Consider the following 25,734-nt stretch of genomic DNA (forward strand, 5'->3'; position numbering starts at 1 on the left):
GGGGAGAGTCCCTTAGTTGGAAAAAGAAATAGTATTTCAGTGAGGTGAGGTCACACTTTTTTAAACAATAAATAAACAAATAATAAATAACAATAAATACAAATTGCATTTTACAGTCCTTACAAAGTACTGATGAGGTACTAGGAAACAAGCATAATGCTTCTGGCCAGCCAGATGTTTCTGTATTTGTATTAGGTTAAAAGGGGACCTCACTGTACTGTGAGACATAACAGCACCTTTCATGAAAAGAGAGGACATAATTGACGCTCGTTGTTTTATAGAATGAATTGGTAACGTCCCTCTCCTTGAGTCGATTTTCAATCTTGTGTAAAACTACTTAATGCTAAGATAATTGCACCTGGTGGTTCATTTAAAGTTTTACTCCCACTTTGTGAGAGGGATTAGTTTTGATTGAACACGTTTACTGCAGGGAGGATGCCAGTTGTGAACAGTCCGCAAGGTTTTCTATCTCCTTCACCACCTCAATAATTGCTTGGGCCTGGTCTTGGTGGAGCACATGGGTTGCATTGGAGAGGAACTTCTCATGCAGTGGTTCTTGACTGAGGGGCTTCCTCCAGTGTCCATAGAAGGTGTCACATCTGCCTGTCACGATCTCACCGCTCTCCAGGAGCAGCACTACTTTTCCGTACATCTTGTCAAAGTTGGCCACATTGTCTTCAGGGTGCTCCACTACCACCTTCTTCAATAGGTTGATGAGGTCTGGTCTCCTGAGGCTGTCTTCACTGAAGGAAGAGATGCCCACCTCGCCATCCAGGAGGGCTGTGCAGGCGTTGAACTGGAAGGAGTGTCGTGCCTCGTGCTCAGACTCTGGGAAGGGCCTGTTGATATACTTGGAGACAGGGACCCTCAGAAGAACAGTGCGGATGGAAGCAGGGTTAAATGAGCCCGTTATATTGGTGACTCGGTTTCTGACTGAGATGGCAGCATCAGCCACCCAGTGCATGCCCAATGAGCTTGGAACCTCTTGAAAGCGATGTCTTGCTTCTCCAAGAGAAAGCTGTAATCTTGATCTGGCATTGCCAGCGACGAAGGCTGGTAGTCATCATAAAACGCACTGAACCCTGAGCAACCAGGCACATCATCCAAGATAAGTGGGTTGGCTTCCATCCCACGGGCAGCAAGAAGTGCTGCTTCCATCCCAAAGCGAGTCGCATTGCCAATATGGAGAGGCTTGGCAAGAGTTGCAGCATTGGCCATAGGTGCCCCTGCCAGAGAGGCAGCGATCACCAAAGCATGGGCACATTGTTCAGTATTCAATGAAAGGAGTTTTGCTGTAGCAGCAGCACTGCCCATAGTGCCAACAACTGAAGGAGGGTGGAACCTGAAGGAAATACAAAGATCTGCGTCAGACATGGAATAATGATAATAGCAAAATAGATTTAAAAGAGGGGTAATGTTAACAATAAGTGTGAACTACGGAAATATACTTAAAGCATGCCAGACAGTAATGCTATCATGCAGTACAAGGAAACAGAAAAAATTCTAGGATCTAATCAAGCATTTGACACAAACAAATAATCTAGTTACAATGAACAGAAAAATAAATGTTACCATGTTTACATTGTATTGTGTGATATCCACATACATGATTTTGTTTGAATCACAGATTCCTCTTGCGGATATTTCTGCCCTTTGCCCCCATCAGGCACACATCATAACATTCCCTCTCTCTATGGATCTCAAATATAGAACATGGAATATTTCTACCCTCTTTCAGCATCATAACCATGCCCGGGAGATACTGGAGCCCCCTATGGGCATCGTGTCTTGGCCATAGGATATTTCTGCCCTTTGTGCGCATCAGACAAACCTTTTAGGGATATTTCTGGCTTCATTGGAGAAACGCATGAGTCTTGCTTGCACCTCGATGCCCACGTTGAATGCCAACAGGAAGTCTGGGCCACTGGGTCGGAAACCCACGGGCAACATCTGGGTGGCAGCCATTAGAGCAGGCAGCACAGCACCTGACGGGTGAGTGGCAGGGTGCCAAGTGTCATCAAAGTTCATTGAGTGACTCTGTTAGAAGAGGAGTAGAGGATTAGAAGGTCTTTAAAGAAGGGTAGGTCAGGATGTGATGTTAAGCAGAGAGATTGTGTCATTGACCTATGGAAACAATTTACAGAAGTGTAGGATTCATATTCTAAGATTTGGTTGAGTGACTGTGCCTTTGCCCAATACAGACTGTTTACAGAAGTGGAAGCAGACAATATTTTACATTGGCGGAGACAGCATTTAAGTAATATTCTCACAAACTCATCGCTCTTAGTCTATGATTGATTGATAAATTGTTTTGCAGCTTTCAAAATCCTTACCGCTACTCCATTGACATATGCAGCCAGCGTAGGCGGGAGTCTTAATCCTTTCCTTCCGTACACAGAGCTGATGGCAGACAAGGAGTAAATGTCCTGTGAGAGACAGAATTAAGTTAGAAATGGACAGTGTGCCTAGCTACCTAGTGGTGGAACAACAGAGCTTGTGGGGATGTGGGTTATTCAACTCTAAACACAGGATGATTCAACCTCATACGTTGTGGTGTGTCTTAGAAGAAATGCAGGAGCAGGTAAGGAGTCTCTGTGAGTAGATGTAGTGTTTCTGAAGGACAGTTGTACAGTGGATCAGAGGTTGCAATGTTTATTTAGGTACCATAGTCCACAGTTAACGGCTTAACATCTGAAGGCAGTCTGGGGTGTGATTAGTGGATGAGTATTTCATGGTGGATGAGTAAATCATGGTGGATTTTGTGACTTTGGCTTTCTCTCTTGTTATTCCAGTGAGATGGTCACACTGTTGTTCTAGATGGTTATTTAAATGGGTGAGGAGTTCATGGTGTGTTGCTTGGTTAGATCCAAGATTCGGGTAACCTGGCAAAATATCATGGTGATACTGAACAACTAAAGTCTCAAAGGGGTTTTGATTAAGGGATGGTTTGAATCAAGAGACGTGGTTTTAAGTCAATGCCTCCTTTTCTCTTTGAGTAGCTCAAAGCTATGCAAACTTTCTGGGTTAATGCAGGGTGTTTAAATGCTTGTGTGTTACAAGATGTGTTGTTCATTTTGCTACCAGCCTCGCTTAACTGACATGACTCCTGGGTGATGGTGCACTCTGCTGATGTACAGGGTTTTAATGGACGTGTAATATTTGGTGTGCTTTTTGGCTCAGAGCCTGTCTGCTTTTAACTCATAAGGCCTCAAGGAAATTATGGGATAGTAGGTTTTTAATTGCTGGGTTGCAAATGGTGGGCTTGCTTTGGCCCATGTCTCAGGCTGGATCAAAGGTAGATGGTGTCCATTACTGGAATAGAGAGCTTTAATGGATGGATTTTACATTAGTGTTCTTTGGTGTGTTCCATGCTGTGGTGACTGTAGCCTTTTACATGGCAGGATCACGGGGATACAGTCACACTCTTGGCCTAAAAAGGGTTTGTAATTGTATTTTGCAAGGTGTGTTGCTTAGTGTGTTCAATGTCTCCTCTTACCTGGCAGTATCCCAGGGCGATGTTGAACACATGTGTTGTGCTTCCCACCAGTCCAACGCCGATGCTGTCCCGGATCATACGCTTGCTTCGGTGCCGCACAGTTCGGGACAGGTGATCTGTCTGGACTCCATGTATGAAGGAAGCAAAGCTGCTAGTGACCGCCTTCTCCCGGGGGCTCCCCTCCAGCACTGAATGAGTAGAAAAGACATGATCAGAACTACAAGCATTCTGGGCTGGCTTCAGGCACAAATCCATCTCATTTAGACCAGAACCAGATGATGTTTATATGGGACAATCATTACCCAGGACTCTTGGAGTTCTAGACTGATAGCAAACTCAAACCAGTGCTAGCAGCTCCAAAACAACACACTAAGACCATGGCATAAGGAACCCAAGTCAGGGTGAGTGACAGTAGAACCTATAACTTGGCCTTTAGGATACAGAACGGTCCGGGCACGAGGAGAGTGGCATCAGAACAAGTAACTGGGCCCAGGGTATACAAAGTGGCATCATAACAGGGAGAGTGACACCAGAACCAGTAACTGGGACCAAGATATAGAGAGCTGTCTCAGACCAGGGGATCGGACATTGGAACCAGCAACTGGGCAGAAAAGATACAGCGTGACCTCAGACCAAGGGTAGTGCATGCACCAAACACTTACCTTCCAGCGCCGCTGTGTGCACCTGCCTGTACAGTCTGAGGATGGCATTTGGTTTCTGGGAGAAGGAAGAAAGCAATATTAGCCAAGTTGTTTCATTGTATAAGAGCGTGGAAGGGAGTGGACAGGGCTAAAAGAGAGGAAAACAAGGCAACAGAGTCGAGAAAGGGAAGAGGACAGGGAAGGGGAAATAACAGAGGAGTGATTTGAGGGTTTTCACAGCTAGCAAGTGCAATCTGTCAAACTACAGTCCAAGACTGGCAAAGGAGTAACTTCAGCCTGGCCCATGGGCAGCCTCAGCCTGGCATATAAGTAATTCAAGGTTAGAGCATGGGATTTCCCAGCATGGCACATTGCTTGGCATATCAGCAGGTAGAGCATGTTATATAAACAGCCATAGACTGGCACATGAGCTGCAGCACTGGCACCACAGTAACTCCATCACAGGGGGGGACCAATAGCAGAGCAGCACCCGGGGAGGACTCTGATAAATGATGCCAGCGCCTTGGCATATGAAGTCAGCACACTGACATATGATGAAAGTACCCTGACATTACAGGAACCATCCTGGCGTATTATGCTAGCACCTTAAGTTGGCATACATCTGATCGCAGCACTATGAAAGGTGATGCCAATATTTTGGCTTGTGATGCCAGCAGGCTGTCGTATGATGCCAGCGCCTTACCACATACAACAGGCGGTCTCTGTTCTGGTGCAAGCATTCTGATTGGATGTTGGCAGAGAAGCCGTGTGAAGCATGATATCAGCTGGCACAGAGTGAAACTCTTTATTTTGCTTCTGCCGTAGATGCGAGAAAGACAATGTCTCTTGGGCCACAGTGTCCCTCCGAGGCACTGTGCATCAAGTGGCACATGCATGCCACCCGGGACACCGTATCTATATGGGCAGTTTTTTGATCGGCTAAAATTGTTTGTTTGAAAATTCCTCTTCAAGGGTACCTCGAGAACCTCTGACTGTAGGTGAACACTGTTTACGTTGTGCATTATTACACCTACTTTGAGAAACAGATACTTACAATAAAGTCCCAAACTCCTTTTAGTGCAATCTGCTGCTGCTAATACTGCGTTTTAACGAGCAGTTTATGCTTCACAGGCTGTGCTTGATAACAGCGACAGCGCTACAAACAACAGAACTGCAGCAAAACCCGTAGAGGCTTTAAATATTACTGTCTCATTTCTGAGAATTATCCAGCATGATAAAAGCCCCTGTCAGTGAGCATCTTTTAACAGACCTTAACTACCCGGGATGCTTCTGCAACGATCACGGTAGACAGACGCTGATATCATGAACATCACAGAAACACACGACAAATGGTCTCAGAACTGGCGACATTAAAACACGTGACAAAGTAAGAATACAAGGTGCTCTCCTTTTATTCACAAACATATATTGAAAAATCAAACAAATACGTATTAAGAAGTATGAGAATGTAAAAAATACATAAAAAGCATGAGAATGCCAAGATGAATAAAACGAATACATAAATTAAGGCAGTAATACAGCCACATACATTATCTAATAAGTGAATTCACTGTCTGTTGTAATTTAAAAGATACCGCTCTATAAAAACCAATACATGAATAGCGAGATCGAGAGAAAGGCTTTCAACCAATTTATTTGGACAAGGGGAAAACATTATGCCCCCAAACAGACGAAAAATATATACAAATCCAGCCATTAGAGGGGCCAAAACCTGATGCCTGTAGCAGGGGCTCACCTGGAAGGCGCATTGACAGATGGTGGCCGCCGGAACTTGGTGTGGCTCCAACTCCGGTTATGGAGTTGAGAAATTTGGGAGTGTGGCTGGACTCTACTCTCAGCTTTGTGGGGCACACCAAGAAAACCGCGGCATGTTGTTTTGGAGTCCTTCGGGGCTTAAGGCCTGTCCTTAAGTTTTTTGACCCCTCTATTAGGCAGATAGTGGTCCAGGCAACAGTTTTATCTCGCCTGGACTATGCCAGTTCGCTTTTGTTAGGGAGTAATCAGGCAGAAATTGTTCGTTTTCAGCGCGTTCAAAATGCCGCTGCCAGAGCCATTGTCGGCTTGCCTAGGTCTTGCTCGGCTTCCAGCACCCTTCGAGCATTACATTGGCTGCCGATCAAGTCGAGAATTCAGTTTAAAGTTTTATGTTTGGCTTTTAAAATTTTGAAAGGATCCGCCCCCCAGATTCTTTCGAATCTTATGTCCGGTTATGTACCGACCCGTTCATTAAGATGCTCGGGTCAAGCGCTTGCAGTAGTCCCGAGGTTCAGGCTCTGCCGAGTTGGTGGGCGCTCTTTTCGGATAAAGGCTGCAGCGCTCTGGAATTCGCTCCCGCTTCAGCTCCGTGCAATTGATGATCTTCTGTCGTTCCGGAAATCCTTAAAAACTTTTTTGTTTTAACTGCTCCTTCTGTTCTCGGTTTTGTGTTGGTTGTGTTATATCTTGTTGCGCGCCAGGACGCCCCTTAGCTGGGGCAGCTGTGCGCGTTATAAATGCTATTAACATAACATAACATAACATTGAAGCATGTTCCGCACTGGTGTCTGCCTCTGTCCTGGGAGAAGTTTTCCCTGTCTCTGCAATCAGTTTCTGTCTTTCGAGATGGACCTCCTGAGCCCCGCAGTCTATCTCTGTTGACCTGAGAGGGGTCTCTTTTGTCTCTGTCCTGGGACAGTCCTTCGCTCTGCCTCGCTCTCTCTGGTGCTGACAGGCAGGGGCAGGTGAGCTTCTAGTGTTGGAAGATGTTGTGTCTCTCTCCTGACAGAGGTTATATCCGCTGAAGAGGCGCGTGGCGTGAGATCCCCGCCGGGGAGCCCTGTGGAGAGTGACGCCACTAAAAGGGGCGGACGAGGTGTGACCAGCTCCAGGTGTAATCCTCTGGGAAAGACCACGGAGACATCTGGGAAATTCCTGGAGGAAACATCGTGGAAAAGACCAAAGAGAGGGGCCTATGGGAAATCCATGGAAGACACTCCAGGCTAATCCGCAGTGTGTCCGCTTTACCCTCACCTGGCTTACGAAAATGGAGGATGAATTTAGATCCTTCTAGTAATCGTGATATTAAGAGGCGTGCGCGCCCATATCAATCAAGGGTTTTGTAAAACGCGACATTCACACATTTGAATCCAACATAGGAAATAGTTCATGCGATCACCAGTTTAAGAATTTTATTTAAGTTTGCCATTTATCTTCGTGAGTGCGTATGTGTTTGTACGCAATTCTTCATCTCTGTCTCTATATGACTCTGTACCTATAATTCTAAGCATCTCTCTAAGAATCGGGGCTTTAAGTGGGCCGGGTCTTGCCGGTGCTGAGCACAGGCAGTTCTGAAAAGCAGGTGCTGAGACGGGTCCCTATCGGACTCTCCATTCATCAGGATAAAAACATATAAATCGTACCTCTGCAGCAGAACCATCCTTCGCCTCCTTTGGTGTGGCTTCAACTCGTTATAGTTCTTTTACAGTCTCACCATTTCAGAACTGAAGGATTTTTAACATGCTATAAGTATGAAGCCATAGTTGTTGCTTATTTATGCTATGCAACTAACAACCTTTGACAAGGCCAATAGTACTGGCTTGTTGTAAGTGTAATGTTACTTGCAGTATTATATGTTTTGATGTAATGACAGAAGTACCAAAACACCAGTCAGTTGACAAGCTAAGTATAGAATGTCAGCTTATGTGCTTACGTGCTTTTAAGCCACGCCCTTAATTATATCGGCCACGGCCCTTTGAAAGACCCCCCTAGTTTTTTCATTCTACTTACAGCTCTGCTAAAAATATACGGCGATTTTAGTTTACAAAAGAAATAGTTACATTCACACATTCAAACCCACATTAAATAATTCTCGCAAACCTCACTCTCTTAATTTAAGGGAATCATACATCATTTTTGTAAGGAATAACTAAAAAAATAATAATCATTCTGTGCTTTCCAAGGTTGGAATCAGTGGCATAGCAAGGGGGGGAACCCCCCCCCCCTTCTAATAAGGCTGCCACAGGGCGTCAAACGTAGAGACCACCACGGAAGGCCTAGCTACGTCACTGGTTGGAATGAATTCTTAATAATAATAGACTTTAAACAGTAAATGGAAATCATTTCCCCTTAGAAACCTATGACGTCATATCTCAGAAACGGAAGGGTAGCCGTTTGGGAGATGAAGATCCTACTTTAATTCCCCATAATAACCTTGACAATCCAAACAGGAAGTTCCGTCTCCTTTTGAGGGGGCTGGAGGCGGGAGTTCTCTCCAAGTAGCGCCCGCCCTGAGCCCTGCAGGGAGCTCCACTCACTTTCGCTGTTTCCGAAGTTAGGAAATCCCGGAAGTTACAGACAATAAACACCTCTCAGGGGTGTCCTTGTGTAGGGCACATTTCATACCAGCTCCTCCCTGTCTCCCACAGAGCTGGTTCCACAGGTCTGCGAAGGACCTGGAACGACAAATGACAGCACCTCGGTCTAAAAAGAGACAGTCTGGGATCCATTGACAGCAGAGACTTCAGAGCAGGGTGAGCTGTACCTCAAGTCCTCAACACAACCCCACACTCTAACCAGCGGTACCACTGGTCTGCAAACGCATGAACACGTCACATTATTGAGCAATGACAACACACCTATTTGGGTTTTTGAGCAGCCATACACAGCCCGTTATGCTGTGTCAAGGCGCTATGAGATAAAAGGTAAACAGAAAGATAGGGGAGCTGGTTGGACTGGGTGGCGGACAACAGTTCTAAAAGCGAGTCAATGCTTAGTGTTCCTTAAGAGAAGGAGGCCTTGAGAGGGTCAGGCCCTGCATGTGTCGGGATCTTCTGCCACATCCTTGCACTTGTAGAGCGGGTGGTTGGACTCTTCTGGTTAGCAGATCTCAGGTGTCTACTCAGGAGACTTTGGTTATATAGCCGGGAACCTGTCCATGGACAGATATATGGACACGATTAAGGGTATCAAATTGGGATCTCTTTTTGACCAGGAGCCAATGGAGTGACTTGAAGATCACCGTGATCTGGTCCTTGTGTCTATGGCCAGTTTTGGGTCTAGCTTTACAAGTCTCTACCACACGACTATGATTTTGAGGAAGACGGGGTTTCCCTGGCAGAAGCCTATCGAAAACTAAAAGAGTCAGAACTATGCTTTTTCAAACCCACGACACAAAACAGGCAAATTTGTTTGTATCACGGAAGAAGCAAAACCCATCTGATATAAAGTGTCGTTAGACAGAGAAGGTGGCAGTGGTTTAGAGCAACACAGCCAGACCCTCTGTTAAGTTTGCAATGTAAGACCTCAATATGTTTATATGGCGTGCTCAATGCAAATATTGTGCCACCCACATTATTGCTTAGTACAAGGTCAAAAGATCCTCCAAGTACATCAAATACAAAAATTCAAAGAGCAGAGCACAGCACATTAAAAGTTCCAACTGACGGACACACAGTCAGTGATAAGTTTATTTTCAGATGAAGAGCAATAGGTATGACACAATCTTAATGCAAATTGTTGACACATAGATGAAGCAAAATGACAGCCGACATGTGTTTCGTCGTTACACAACTTTTTCAAGGCTCAGACGCAAAATCCAACGGTATGTAGACTCAACACGACCAACATCATCGTAATGTTATATAGTGGATTGAAGTGCTACACCATCCCTCTGACCTTCGCCAAGTCCCATCTCTTGAGCTATTTACAAAAGAAATATAAAAGGTGATGCAATCCACTTTCCCTAAAGAAAATGACAATAGGCTGTCTCAAAGGCCCATCCCTAAAGCTCTTTCAGTAAAATGCTAATGCTATGCAGACACTTTCCCTACAGTAGATAACAACGATAAGGCTCATCCCTAGCAATGCACACACACATTTACTGTCAATCAAGCAATAACTCTAGATATACACCCTCACCAATTGTTGCAATTAGTTCATTTACACATTCTTTACACATCCAAACTTCTTACCATCATGTAAGTCCTCTCTCTCTCCTCATATTTTCCTTTTCTTTGTTACGCTAATCTTCATATGTTTCTTATTATATGTGTGGTGTGTGCATTTTGTTCACAGTACAGATGCTACAATGACTCAAGGGGCCTAGTTAGCTCTATATAAAAATGTATTAATACAGCCAAAAAACAGACATCATCAAATGAACAGGTATTGATTAACTGAAGAGATCTGTCTCACACTGCTGGACAATTCAGAGGACTTTAATCTAGTCGACCACTTCAAGTCACAAATAACTATATGAACTTACCCCTTCTTTACATATCACAATGAAACTCAGATATGGGATGGAAGTAACAAAGGCATATCCCATCAGATCTCTCTTGTCCCAATCATGCCAGCAAAGGACCACAAATATACAAACAAAATTTCAAATTGGACAACCCAGTGCAGTAGCCAGCAAAGCAGACTACAATCATAAGAAATAGAATAAAGGGACCTGCAGAACTTTTCAAAGTTGCCAGCTTACTGAAAACCATAACATTGCATGTCTGTCTCTCACAATTCATCATCCACCACACTGCTATGCACTGCATCCTGCAGCACGATAACCACACCTTGGTGGTCCTCACTCATCACATGGAAACATTTCCCACATAGGATCACAAAACAAGATAACGCCTTTGCAACCATACACTCTACATGGTGTAGCTTGATGTACATTTAGGTAAGCACTCAGTGCCCCACAAAGGGGCAGCTAGCACTATATAAATACTGCAATGCAGTACAATATATGAACCTATTAATAGCTTATATTAAAGCCCAATTTTATTTGCTTAGTAGAAGTATACCTAATAAAATGGCATTGGTTGTGTAACAGCATTGGTTAATGAAGCTAATTTGTAATACCATAATAAGTAATGTGATAAGTCCAAAATGTATTGAGCTCCATGTCGTAGTCAGAAAGCCATACTACATTTTTAGGTCTCGCCTACGCAGTGCGCATGCGCTACCTAGGAAAAAGACCTTTAGCCATTGAGTCGGTTTTGAGGCCAAAAACGTGCACGCGTTGCATTGCTTTCAATGGCAACGCGCGCACGTTTGGTTATTCCCTTGCGGGAGTGAGCATCTGGCGCCATATGTTCTCAATTATCGCGCCTTGCTGCTTGCTCCCACAAGGGAATCGCGCAGGCCCCCTCCCCTCTCCCCTCCCCCTGCTGCAGCACATGCTTGTGCTTGTTTAATCTTATGTTCTTACTTGTGTCAATTGCTAAAAGTCAGACCGGCCCAGTTTAAACAGTTACACGTGGCTCTTTTTTTGAAGGTCAATGCATTAATGTGCCAATCGCAAGTCACGCATGCCACTTGAAAAGTAACAGAGAGGTGCCATACTGAACCAAACATACCAGTCCCTGAAAAGTTCAAATTCACAAGCACATACGTTGCACAGAGTAACTGGGCGATGGAGGGTTACACCTGCTCTGTGCTGAGGGACGCCCTACCTACCGCCTGTGATTCAGGAAGTCCAGGGAGAAGGCTCCCGTCTAAGGACAGAGCAGAGGGACGGGCTTACCTGCGCCGTATCAAGCTGGAGCCGACTCGAGGAGGGGCATGCCACTCCGGGGGTCTCCGGCACGCGAAGGGGGCCTCAAGCAGCCGTCAGCGCGTGCCCATGGCGATACCTCGGGCCCTTCGCGCCACCTGACCCGGGCTCGAACAACCACCTCCCGGCCCAGCGCTGCCACCCGGCGCTCTGGACAGGAATTACCTGTTCGACAGTGAAGCTAGATAAACATCCACCGACTCAAGCCCCTTCAGGGGACGCGTGCGGTGAGCAGGGCTCATGCAGGTGAGCACACGGCAACGCCAGCACTTATTGGACACCCACGGAATGACTCAGGCTCTAAACACCACCACACGGACCGCGCTGTAAAGCCTGCGATAACGTGGCTGCGTTCTCTTTATAGAACAATTTAAGTCTTCTTTTTTTCAAGTATTTTCTTCCTTTTTTGTCTATATCATAGTTCAAAGTTTAAACCCAACCATATCCTACTTTGTGCTCTCATGAATCCTGGCCTCACACAACCAGCTTCATGTGTTCTCGCTGTGCGCTCACTAGCGGTGACGGAGGTTTATACAACTACGAGCCTATAGAAATGTGAATCAGGGACGATACAAAGATGAAATGTATACAATAGGCACGTAAAATGAACAGCACCACTTTTTTTATTATTAGAAAAGGATTAGTTCTTGAAAGCGTTAGAGTGGAGAATTATACTCTATGCACAAAGTGCACAACAACGCGTAACTATCTCTCTAATGACACCACTTTTAATGACATTTCGGTGCATCCGCTTCAAGCACAGGCTGGCAGTGCTAAGACGCTTGCATGATATTCCAAATATGCAAGTGCAACACTACTTTTAGAAGGAAACTCCAGCCTTAACAGGGTTCCCGAGGCTGAAAATCACCTGAGTCCATGACTCCACCCCAACATGACAACACCCCCAGAACTCTAACTTGTAGACCACAGTCCGTGTGAACAACTTCAGTAAGTAAAGCTAGCGGAGAGCTTATGAACGGACAACCTCTTGTTCAGGAAGCAGCTCTTCGTAATATAACAAATATGGAAAAGGTGGGGTCAGGGCACATGTTCTAAACAAGCATTGGCATAGCCAATAGGTCTCGCCTTTGGGACCTTATAAGTGTTAAGTTATCAAGCACAATATTCTAGGTGCAACAACATCAACTGTTGCATGGATAAACACTTATAAGGTCCCAAAGGCGAGACCTATTGGCTATGCCAATGCTTGTTACTATTAGGTCCACACAAAGCATTTCAGAACAGAACCTTTAGGTCAGTATTAAAGTCAAGAGATAGGAGAAGTAAGCATGCTGATGAATTATTTTACACAATTGGAAGTCTAATATCTTCCCTACCGGCTGTTGATGGTGGACATCCAATAATTTTAAAACATTTCTGTAAAATTCAAATGTAAATATGCGCAGAATCCTATTATCATAGAAATATGGTTTAATATAAATGGCCCAGTACCATCCTGACAGCAGGCAGATACAGCAATGACCAGGTTCTAGCCCTGTTTAGAATCTATACAAAACCTGGCAGGTGCCAGAACCAAATATATACAAAAGGCTTAAAGGAAAATGAACAAGGGATAACAGAATGTAATGTAACACATTTTCCTTCTTTGACAACATTAAGAACAAACATCTGCACTTTTGGCCACCCTCCTGACATTCCATACTTTACCATCCTGGGTAACAACACTGTTGTGAGGAACTTTTATGACCTTTATAGGTCTTCCAAATTTTGTCTCTGCAAAATGAGGTTGCTTCACCTTCATTCTAATGTCGTAATAGTGTATGCATCTCGATTGTTTCTCTTGCACTCTCAGGGCCACATCTTCTTTGTTCTCCACACAAAAACTTTCAAAATTCTTCTTCTTGAACCACCATGGGCACAACTTAGAGATAGGCTCCCTGCCTTTCAACAATTTGAAAGGAAAAACCTCAGTGGTAGAATGAGGTGTTATGCGGTACAACCATAACTTCTCTCTCAACTTATCCTTCCATTCCAAACCAAAATTACGTGCCCACAGAATATCCTGTTTCAAGACTCTATTATATCTCTCCACTTGACCATTACCTTGAGGGTCGTATAAAGCCGTGGTGACATGAGGAATGTTAAAAAACTTAAGAAAATCTTCCATTGTCTGTAATGAGAACTTCGGATAGCCTTCTTGGGCGAAAACTTCTTTGAAAAATTCAATCACGTTACAAGTATTAACATGAGGTACAAGCTTGATTTCAGGCCATTTAGAGTGGTAATCAACTATCACTAAAGCAAATCTGCAATTACGAGGTAAAAAATTAAATGGACCTGCAATGTCAAAACCAACCTTTTGCCACTGAAATTCAGGCCATTCCACAGATATAAGAGGAGCAGGATTACACTTGAGCATTTTTTCACTGATAACACAATCAGGGCATTCCCTTACAACTCTGTCCACAAATCTGTCCAAACCAGGCCACCAAAACACAGTTCTGACCATTGTCTTCATGGAAGACATTCCCAGATGACCTTCATGAGCCACAGACAAGATGTGATCACAAAGGGATAAGGGTGGAATGCATTTGCCTTGCCTGAATACTAGATCCCCTTCCATCTCTAATTCATCTGAGATTTTCCAGAAAGGAAACAAATCTTCAGAAATTTCACTATTGGGAGGCCATCCGATTCTCACATACTCAATTACCTTAAGAAGGAAGTCATCACACTCCATAGCAGTTCTCTACATATCTTTCGAAATGGTACCAAATCTCCCAGACACCACTTCACCAATATTGGCTACAACTTCTTCATCATCTCTTCCTTCATTTAAATCACAAGACAACTGTAATAAGTAAGATTCAGAAGACTGGAGACATATTCCAAATAGGATTTGTTCCAAGTTCCATACATATAGACCTCATACACAGGGGTGTTCCGAACAGCAACCAACAGGACTACAGTCTTCAGTTACAATGACATCAGGAGCTACTAGCTCCTAGGATACAGAATGCAAGTTCCTAGGTTACAGAACCACAAATGGAGATGGTTCTATAACCTAGGATACCACAGCAACCTAGAAAGACAATCAGCCATTCCATTGATTTTTCCCGGTACATATTCTACCATAAAGTTGTTCTCTTGTAACCAAGACATTAACCTAGTTATATGGGCAGTTGCATTCTGACCACCCCAGGAGACAAAATGGTTACAAGAGGCTTATGATCTGTTCTCAAAATAAAACGTGCTCCCAAACATAGTTTCTGAAATGTTCAACCGCCCACACACAAGTTAACAATTCTCTTTCGATAACTGCATAGCGCCTCTGAATCTGTGACATTAAGAGTGCGGGAAGCGAAGGCTGCATTCCACTCTTCCTTTCCAGCTTGTTGTGACAAAACCCCCTCCCCCAATCCATATAAACTTGCATCTACTGTAAGTATGCACATCCTATTCATACAATACGGTTTTAAAGCAGGCACAGTCACCATCTCAGCCTTGATACTCTCAAAAACCTTTTGCTGTCTTTCCTCCCACACAAATTCAACATTCTTTCTTGTAAGTTCTCTCAAGGGTTCCATCTTGGACGCAAAGTTTTTAATGAATTTGCTGTAATTTGTAGGTACCACTCCTTCTTTAGATAACGTGGGTCCCAAATATTATACTGAGTCTCGATAAAAATTGTGCTTATTCCTTTTGAGGGTTAATTCATGTTTTCTCAGGACATCACACACTTTTCTAAGGTGATCAGAATATACTATTTTATCACAAGAAAATATAAGAATACATCTTGAAAACATTTGACGAAAGATTCCATGCCTTTGAATAAATAACACATGGACCTTTGGAAGGCAGAAGCAGCAGAAGCAAGTCCAAAAGGCATCCTTTTGAATTGGATTAAAACCTTGAGGAGTGATAAAAGCAGTCATGTCACATGACTCTTCTGCGAGTTCTATTTGATGGTATGCAGAACGAAGATCAAGGGTAGAAAAAATGATGGCACCTCCAAGTATGCTCAAGACCTCATTAATATTTGGTAAAGGATGACAGTCTACCAAAATATTAGCATTCAAAGCTCTGAGATCAATGCATAGTCTCAACGATTTATCAGGTTTTCGTGTTAAAACAATTGAAGAAACCAATTCTGATGATTCCACTTCCTCAATAATACCACCTTCTAATATTTCCTTTAGAACACCTCCCAACTCTTCTCTTACATTGATAGGAACGTTCCTAAGCTTCTGTTTAACAGGACACACTACTTGCTTAAGTTTAATCAAATAAGTAAAACCTTTAAGTTTTCCCAACTTCTCAGAAAAAACTTCAGGAAATTCATCTTCAATTACCTTCCCACCAGTGTTATAGTCAATTATAAGAACAGATTCTTTGCTGGGAGGATTTAGTATTATTCCTTATCTTCACTGGTCTCTCCAACCCAAAACATTAACATCTCTCTTCGCTACATACAATTTTATGAAATCTGTCCTCCCTTTGAATTAGACATCCGAAGCAAAATAACCCATGAGATCAATGATAGAACCATCAAAACTTTGGGCAATGACATCCGAGGCAAACAAATCCTCATGGGTTGAAGATTTACCAAACTTTTCATTGAAATAGTTTTCAGTAATAATTGACCATGGTGATCCTGAGTCAGCCATAAGTTCTAAATCCTTGTGTAAAAATCGAACAACACACTTAGGAGACTTCATGACTTCACCTTCAGTAACACAAACATCATCAACTGATACAACAATCCCAGTTTCCTTCGTGGATTAATTGTCTTTATTACAGGCACATCTCACACACAAGACTTCATTACTTCTCGTGGGAAACATTTTCCCTTTGTTAATCACTCTCTTCTTATCATCTTTTCACACTCTGGCAAAATGACCTATCCTTCCACACTTAATGTATTCTTTACCAATGGCAGGACAGTGTTGAAAAGACGCTACATGGTTGAGACTCCCACATCTATAACAAACAACATTTTTATCACTTTTCTTCCCTGGTTGAGGACATTTCTGAGAAGTATTTACGACACAGACGTCATTTATAGTTTTGTCATTTTTAGGACTAAGTTCTTCAACAGTTCTCATCCATCTTTCAGATTGTTCAAAAGCTTTTGCAATAGCAATAGTATCATGCAAATTAGGATTACCCAATATCCAGAGATGTTCCTGTGTCTTTTTACTCTTGACATTAACTATAATTTGATCTCTGATCATTTCATCCGATATAACTCCAAAGTTACAAGAAACAAGTGATCTAAGTGCAGTTAAGAAATCATCAAAGGATTCAGATTCCTTTTGTGAACGAGCATAAAACCTATATCTATTGAGTGCAAAACTAGTTGTGGGTTTAAAGCTACACTCCATATGGGCTTGAGCTTCTTCAAAAGTACTTATTTCCCCTTGGACAATGAGTAAAGTTCTAAATACAGCTTGACCTTCTGACCCTAAACAGTGTAATAGTATATTTGTTTCTGTCATTACCCATTCTGTCTCCATCAATAGCTTTCATATAGGTTAAAAATGTCTCTTTCTATTTAGACCATGGACTGGGTGGATCACCTTTCGCTTGCAAACATTTTGCAGGAGGTTCAAACTACATTTTCACCCCTTCAAAATACTCACTACTGCACTAAATGTACAAACATTCAATAAGATTTAGGAAAAGAAATAATGAAATGAAATACAGATATATTAAATTATACAGAAAACTTAATAATCTTTAAACTAAGTCACCTGTGCACATTCATGTGAAAAATAATACAAACTCAAAAGGGAAACTAAAAAAAAAGAGTTTCAGCTGTGCACATCAGCGTGGAAAAATGTACAACTAAAAAAAAACTTTAATAATGTCAATACAACGTGTTCCACTCGTGTCCTTTGATATAGAAATGTTCTTAGCCGAGCACATCGGCGTGATATGCACAATATTAATCCTATGAACATTATGTGAGACACAGTCGTGAGTATCGACGAGTCGAACGTTGTGTGCAGTCGCGCGTAATGGCGAGCAAAATAATTCCATGAAACACATTGTGTGCAGTCGTGCGCATCGTCGTGTAAGAATCCCAAATTAAGATGGCTGCCAGGCACGTAACTTGATGACGGAAGGTCGTCAGGCGTCAAAGGTCAGGCATCTCTAATCAAGATGGCTACCAAGCACGTAAAATGATGACGACGAGTCTTCAAGCATCAAAGGTCAGGAATCCGGCGTCAGGCATTAGATGTCCTCCGACTAGGGATTCTTCTCTAAACATCCAGGTTCACCCGTCGTCAGACTTGGAACTCCTCTTCATTCCTGTTGCCATGCGGTGTTGCCAGGGTAATTGGAAGGAAGATGCGAGTCGCTTGTGCAGCTGTTAGGCAATTTTGAAAAGCGCGGTGAGCAAAACTCAACAATTGTATAACATTTAAGTATTCTCACCCCTGAAAATGGTAGAAATACGAGAAAGAGATCGTAGTAGAGCAAATAAGCAGAATAATCCAAAGGTGAAGTAAATCCAGCAGCAATCCAATAGTTTGGAAATCCAGTAGTTCAGAAAATAATGAAATTACATCCCAAAGTTAGTGGTACCACTCCTGTGCCAAGTAGGGTAGCAGGTACTCGTAGGATTACCTCGTCGCCAGTTTAAAATTCCACTGTAAATAAGCGCAGAATCCAATTATAATAGAAAGATGGTTTTTAATATCAATGGCACATTACCATCCTGACAGCAGGAAGATGCAGCACTGACCAGGTTCTAGTTCTGTTTAGAATCTATACAAGACCTGGCAGGTGCCAGAATCAAATATATACAAAAGGCTTAAAAGGAAATGAATAAGGGATAACAGAATGTAAGGTACCGATTTCCACAAAGAGTTTTAAAACTGATTTCCCTCTAATTTTTTATCCAACTATTTGAGAAGTGAGAGAGCTTAGAGAGTGTGAAGATCTTGTTGATTTGATTTCTGTTGTTTGGCACTGGGTATGTGTTTTATCCCCGTGGGATAGCTCTTCTGCACTTGTTACTTGCCAACTCCCTGGGCAACTTTGGTAGCCTCCTCTTGTGAGTATTAATGGAGAACCTCTGAAAATGAACACATTACCTAATATGGTGGATTAGATTACAGCTACAACAATATTCATGTCTCCTGTTTGGACTATAGGAACCTGCTTTAATCCAGCTCTTTGAACATACCAACTTCACCAGACTCAAAACAATACATCTGGGTTAGAAGATCACACATTTGGCCACATGTTCTATCCCATCAGTCTGGTATACTGGCTGCCTATTGAGTAGAGGTTAATTCACAAGACCTTGAATAGCAATAGTCATGCGTTCCTGAAGGATCAGATCTCAACCTATTGCTCTTCTAGGTTCCTACATTCCAGTAGGACATAACACACTGAAAATCCCCACCTTGAAGAGTGAGTGGAAAGGGGATTGAACTTTCTTGTGAAGGTTCTTTTCTCTCGATATTCCTTATAAACGTCTATTTTAAAAAACTGACGTTCATTCTCATCAGAATAATATTGGATATGATATTACTAGCATGCTGTTGATATCCAGATGCATATAACTCAACAATCACAGGAAAGCTGCAGCCCCACTAACAATTACATGTTTCATGTTAAACAATTGATCGGTCGTGGATTGCTCTGTATGAAAGAGTAAGAACAAACTACTCTACCTAGGCTCCGGCGATTCCACTACATGGGTGCCCTCTGTTATCATTAAGCTTTGTCATACGTTGTGGAGTTCTCTCCGAGATCAATCTTTCACCGGGCAAGTCAGCAATGTGACCAAGAAGATATTTGTTTACCTACCTTGCATTTGTGGGATTGTACCTAGACCCATTACTTAATCTCCTGTGGTCTCCCTGGGCCCTTTTATGCATCGACTACTATAATGTTATGTATTGAGTTCTACTCACACAAATGATGGAAAAATTACAAAGCACCCAAAACTTTGCTACCAAATTCATTTTCAGCTAAAAAAACATACCACCACATTTCACGTTTATTCATTTCACTTCACTGTACTGGTTACCAGATAGACAGAGGTTGGAATAGATTGTAAAGGTCTCTATCTGATGCATAATACGTTACATAGGAAATATCTGGACCTCCATTCTAAACTGTATATCCTTAATCAATCAACCAGATGTGTAAGATTGGATGGCAGAAGTGTTCATATCTCCTAGTAGCTCAATGCAAATTGTTTGGGGGAGGTTATGGTATTCTCATGGCTCTACCCAATGGAAACGTTTGCCTTTGTCTTTCCAATGCAAGGAAGCCTTTAGAGAATTCATCTCCTCCTTCAAACATTGAGCCTTGATTCCACTTAAATATCTTGGCTGTTGTTCCTCTTTCTTCCAGCAGCTGCTGCAATGAGCACTTAGGTTGCGCTTGCGCGTAACCAAAATTATAAATAAAATTAAATTAACTCACATTTTGATTTTAAATAGCCGTATAACTATTGGAGGGTCCAGGTTAATACGCTTAAGCTGTAGATTTACCAGTGGGGCTTGTGAGGATCCTTGCTTTTGAGTTCCTTGCCCCATTGGAGGCATTCCGAGGTTGTATGAAGCAGATTCTGTTGCTATTTTTATTTAAATGGACTATGTTTTGTGACTTTTGTTTAATATTGCACAACAAAGTGTCATTGAATTTTTGCAAAATGCCCTTTAAAGTAGGACTACTGTTGGTCATTAGGAAAACAATGTTCAGTTTATCACTTCCTACACTGACTGGCAGTGGGAAGAGTGACACTGTGCACAGGAGAGACACACTGCATAAATAATCCACTAATAAATAGCCTTGTTGAGCAAGTGAATCTTATTTTATCTGAGAGTGAGCAGACAGCAATTACTCTTGTCAAACATATAAAAAGTAGTTTGAGGGGAAAATGAAGAAAGTCAACTCAGGGGCTCTCACAGACCCCTGCCCCCACCATATCTGTAAACTAGGAAGAGCCACAGTCAGTGCTGCACTCGCTTCCATCATCAACACCTCCCTCATAACAGCCACCTTCTCAGGTAGCTGGAAACACAGCAAAATCAAAGCCCTCCTAAAAAAACACAACAGCCAACCTCGAAGTCCTCAGCAATTACCGACCCATCTCGCTGCTCACCTTCCCAGTCAAAATCATTGAGAAGACCATCAACAGACAACTCTCAGACCACCTAGAACACCACAAACTACAATGACTCGCAATCAGGATTCTGAAACGACCAGAGCACCGAACCAGCCCTCATCACATATATAGACGACATGCGCACCATCCTTGAACATGGATACATGCCAATCTCATCCTTCTCAACTTCTCTGCTGCTTTCGACACTGTCTCCCACCACACACTCGTCACCAGACTACACACAGTGGAAATACAAGGACCAGCACTCAAATGGATAGCATCCTTTCTCTCCAGCAGAACACTATGAGGAAGTCTTTCGTCGTTCACATTAGAACCCAAGGACCTCATCTGCGGTGTCCCAAAGGGATTATCATTCATCCCCGTACTGTTCAGCATATACATGACCCCTCTGGCAAACTTTATCAGATTCCACTAAATCAACCTCATCTCCTATGCTGACGAAACCAAGCTCATCTCTGCCCTCTCAGACGACACCATCACCACCAAGACAAACTTCAAACACTGCATGACCAGAGGGGCCAACTGGATGAAGAAAACTGCCTCAAGCTCAACACTGACACAACTGAAGTGCTGACCTTTGGGAATAAGAGCTCGCCTTGGGACTCCACTTGGTGGCATGCCGATCTTTGGCCCAGACTCACCCCAAACCAACTATGTTAGGAACCTAGGCCTCATCCTGGATACCAACCTCACAATGAAGTACCAGGTCAATGCCGCCACCTTCTCAGGCTTCCACATGCTCTGCATGTAACGTGAAATCTTCAAGTGGCTCCCACTGGACACCAGACATATTATCACGCAGGCTCTAATCACAAGCAGATTGGACTATGGCAACACAACCTATGCCGGCATCCTAACCCATCTCTTTCATGGACTTCGAACCATCCAACAAGCCACCGCCAGACTCGTCCTTGACCTCCCGCTTCAAACCCACACCACAACACACCTCAGAGAGCTCCACTGGCTCCCCATCCAGCAGTGCTGCCAGTTCAAACTTTTCACATAAACATTCATGTCATTACACAACACGGGCCCGCATACCTCAATCACCGGCTTCACTTCCACCAATCCACCAGAACTTTTCGCTCAGCATCATTTTCATTCGTACACACACCCTACATCCACAGAAGCAGAATGGAAGGTCGATCATTCTCCTACCAACCCGCCAAATCCTGGAACGACCTCCCCCTAGACATCAGGGCTTCCTCCTCACTTCTTGAAATCTTCAAGAAGCTGAAGATCTGGCTATTCAACTATTATTCTTTTGGGACCATTGAGACTGCCTGTATTTAGTCCCAGCCTCACCACACGCCTAAACTCACCTACTCAGCACCTGGATACCCTCATGGTGACAAGCAGCGCTCTACAAATCCAACTTCCATCATATTGCCAAGTCTTTACAACACATATGTATCTATCTGATCATCTCTCTAAATCAATATGTACAGATTTATCAGTCAAAACCTCTTTTTATTGATCCATAGTTCTAGATATCCAGACAATGCTCTGCAGATCTACTTATCTAGACACCGGCCTACCTGCTTACGTATACCTGAGTCTATATGATCATATACATCCGATCATGGACCCGCGATGGTGTTCATGTAACCCTTTCTTCCAACCACCACTATCAAGTCAAATCAATGCATTTGTCATAGCTCCATTCATATCTACTTACTGTTTTTTGCCATTTATTATAAATGTAGGGATCTTTGTAGTTCCTCAGCTAACGAAATTTGGACTCTAAATTCCCTTGGTCCCTTCCTCAGGAGAAGTACATAGCCTCAGGTTCCATTAACTCTCTGGTGTCTGTTGTAGGGAGCAACAATCATCTGAAGACACGTAGTTGGCTGGGAGATGCGTCAGCAGGCATGCATCACGATTACTGCTGGTATGCTGGACTCAACCAAGTTTATATGGCTAATTTACACTATGCGTGTCCCACTCCCAATTTACTCACCTGTCTAGTTTACCTACTGCCTTTTTAAAGATTTATTAAACATCAATCCTATTTACTTAGTCACATTATTATTTTCAAACTAAACACCATGCCTGAATTATTTCAATGTTGTTAATCCTATCCCTTTCTATTTATCCAGTTTAGCCACATCTGTAAACATACCCAAACTTCATTGTCTAAAAGGTCTTCCAGAGTGAAGACCATAAGAAATTTGGGGTTATCTTTGCAGTTCTCTCAAATAGGCTGGTTTTGTATGTGCCAGAAAAATACTTTTAGATCAAAAACTGGGATCCCAAGTAGATGGTGAGTGACAGAAACGGATCAATGGCATGTCACCCAGGGTCTTTTAATGTGTATGTTATTTATTTAGCTGTCTTCTGAAAATGTAGATGCCTCTCATAATTTCCCTGAAAGTGCTTAACAGTCCAGGCAGAGGTTGACCATAAGTCTCAGATGATATGGTTGAAGAAAGGCCTTCCAAGAACCAATAAGTAAATGCTGAAAAGCCGTGGAGAAGAGGGAACACACAATCCAGTAGGGAAGGAAGAATACTACCATAAAAAGGAAGAGCTAAGTTTTGAGACAGTTAAAGAAAGTGGGGATCACAAATAGCAATCTTGGCTGGTGGAAAACAGTCTTGATAACTTTGTTCACTCGAATTACAATGGGGATGTTGCTTTAAAACGTGTTGGTTGTGTGTTTTTGCTTTTCTGTAAAGGCATGAATGGGAAATCCAGGGCATATGGTTTGTTGACGGGAAGAGGTGTTGGATTGACCAGGCCAATGAATAGAATTTCTGTTTTATTGCCGTAAATGAAATGTGAGTTGTGGTGGACCCAGAGCTGTATATGCGTAGGGAAACTGCAGTCATGCTCTGATCCCTATGACTGTTGTCTAGGTTCAGATGTGGATGAGTGCCAACTGCATACATTATAACTTTGAACTCTTTAATGATGCAGCCGGAGGATTTGTGAAGCCATTAAAAATGATCACCAAGAGGGCAGATTCCCTAAGTATTACACAACTGATGTTATTGGAGTTGGAGAGGAAAGGGCACATTTTAACTTGGAGTGTTGGGTGTTTCAATAAAGAGAAAGTCAATCAAAGACAACTATCTAAATACCCGCTGACGTTTTTAGCTTGCCGTTTACAACGTCATGGTTTATGTTATCAAATGCTACACCTACATCTTCATACATGCCCATTAGTGTGAGCATGGAGGCTTGGAATCCATCTCAATGGGCAGGAGCTTTACTCTAATGTTTATTAGGGTGGATTTTTGCCCCTGTAATGAGTTCAAAAGCTAACTTTTAATAGCCCCTTTTCCAGGTGTGAGGAGTAGTAAGGTGCCATTGTTTGCAAGACTTTTCCAGTCTGATATTGACTTGTAGTTAGACAGATTCTCAGGTTCCATGTTCATTTATTTTATGAAATAGGCAGTGATTTATGTTTGAGAACTTCCTCTTGAGGCCCAGATCTACTAAGATTTTGGTTTGGGGTTGCATCACTTTTTGAGATTTACAAAGCTACATAAATCTGCGTGCAAATTTGCATGGCTTTGTAAAAAAGAAGTAGTACAAGGCAGAGCATAGTGCTCCCTTGCTTACCATGGATCCGATATGCGTTACATTGTTTATGAATGGGGTTCCCATGCACCTCCCTTTTTATTTTGATGCAAAACCATATTTACAAAAACTTGAAAACATGGCTTTGCACCAAAATGGTGCGCCTACCTGAGGCTGCGTAGCAAGGAGAAATATCTTTATTTCTTCTTATTTTTACCTTTTTGCATGTCTGGTGCATTCTGCAGAAGTAATGCAAAGAGGAATAGTTTCAAAGGAGAGTTTTTGTGCAGGAAGTTATCCTTCCTGCACAAGAACTATCCTTACTACAAAGCAGAAACCCTTGCGACATGATGTGAGGGTGCCTGCATTGGCGCTAAGAAGCCACAAGTGCGTCAGCGCTAGGAGAGAGCAGAACTGCGCAATATCTTTCAAAATGTGGTGAATTTCTTCTCTTTCTCTTTCACTCAGCGCACCGCAGCAACTTCACCTGCTGAGCTGCGCTGCATGGAATGTCAGTAAATTTGCCCCGGAGTATATTAGGCGATGGGAGTTCAGTTGGGGTGTCTGATTTGGAACTTTTGGAAGCCTGTAATACTTGTGCAAGTCATGCATTTACCTAACATTCTTTATGAATGACCTTCATTAAGTGGTGCACACCAGTAACTGCAACAGGTATGGACAGAAACGTTTAAGCACATTGAGTTAAGGTTTTGTGGCTACATGGGCCCTCATTTTGAGTGTCCTGGTATACAATTTTTTGTCTGAAACGCTAGTTTTTTGTTGGAATAGGAGTGCAAGTGGCTCATTAATATCGGGCACAGATCCACCTCATAAAAGAAGGTGGAACTATGCCTGGGAAATAGCAAGAATCAGTGTGTTAAAACCGATTTCAAACCGAATATGCCAAACTCATAATGGCCAGATAAAAGCAGGGAAATTCCTGTAATGCTGTGTAGGATTATTAGTGTTCTGTATTGCCCAGGCTCAAAGATTGATTGGTCTCCTCTCAGTTCCTTATTGCTGTATTTAGGTGTTGAACTACTAGTAACAAACATTTGGCCAGAGTTAACATATCAAAAGTTCAAAATAATGAAATACTATCACAAAAATGTGCCACATTATGCAGCATAATGTGCGTTTTCTTGATGCACAATTTGGTCAAGCTTGCTTCATAATTTGGCCGGCTCCTGCCCAATATTCCAGTGGCCCTACATATGTACAAATAAATCCTGGAAGAAAAATCCAAAAACGATAGACTGGGGCGCTCACGCCATCAAGCCAACAAATGATTTACTGGTGCAGTGCTGCATTTCTTTGAGGAGCTCCTAAAAGAATGAAATAGGTATCAGGAATTACACTCCATCTTATTGTAGTAATACAATTCCCATACTGTGCGGCTAAG

At 42.7% G+C, this 25,734-nt stretch overlaps 1 protein-coding gene across 1 annotated transcript in view; it reads right to left on the minus strand.

The window, feature by feature from the left end:
• Positions 1-421: 421 nt before the first annotated feature.
• The window catches only part of LOC146862253 (cis-aconitate decarboxylase-like), a 112,922-nt gene continuing 87,609 nt past the window's right edge, over positions 422-25,734 (minus strand). Inside the window, exons 2-7 of the mRNA XM_085643066.1 lie at positions 4,159-4,213; positions 3,497-3,684; positions 2,334-2,426; positions 1,832-2,037; positions 935-1,342; positions 422-839 (exon numbers count right to left, since the gene is read on the minus strand). Of these exons, the coding sequence (XP_085499192.1) occupies positions 422-839; positions 935-1,342; positions 1,832-2,037; positions 2,334-2,426; positions 3,497-3,684; positions 4,159-4,213 (1,368 nt within the window). The remainder of the gene's footprint in view (positions 840-934; positions 1,343-1,831; positions 2,038-2,333; positions 2,427-3,496; positions 3,685-4,158; positions 4,214-25,734) is intronic.

The sequence above is a fragment of the Triturus cristatus genome, chromosome 2_2 (genome assembly GCF_964204655.1).
Source record: "Triturus cristatus chromosome 2_2, aTriCri1.1, whole genome shotgun sequence".
Taxonomy (NCBI): domain Eukaryota; kingdom Metazoa; phylum Chordata; class Amphibia; order Caudata; family Salamandridae; genus Triturus; species Triturus cristatus.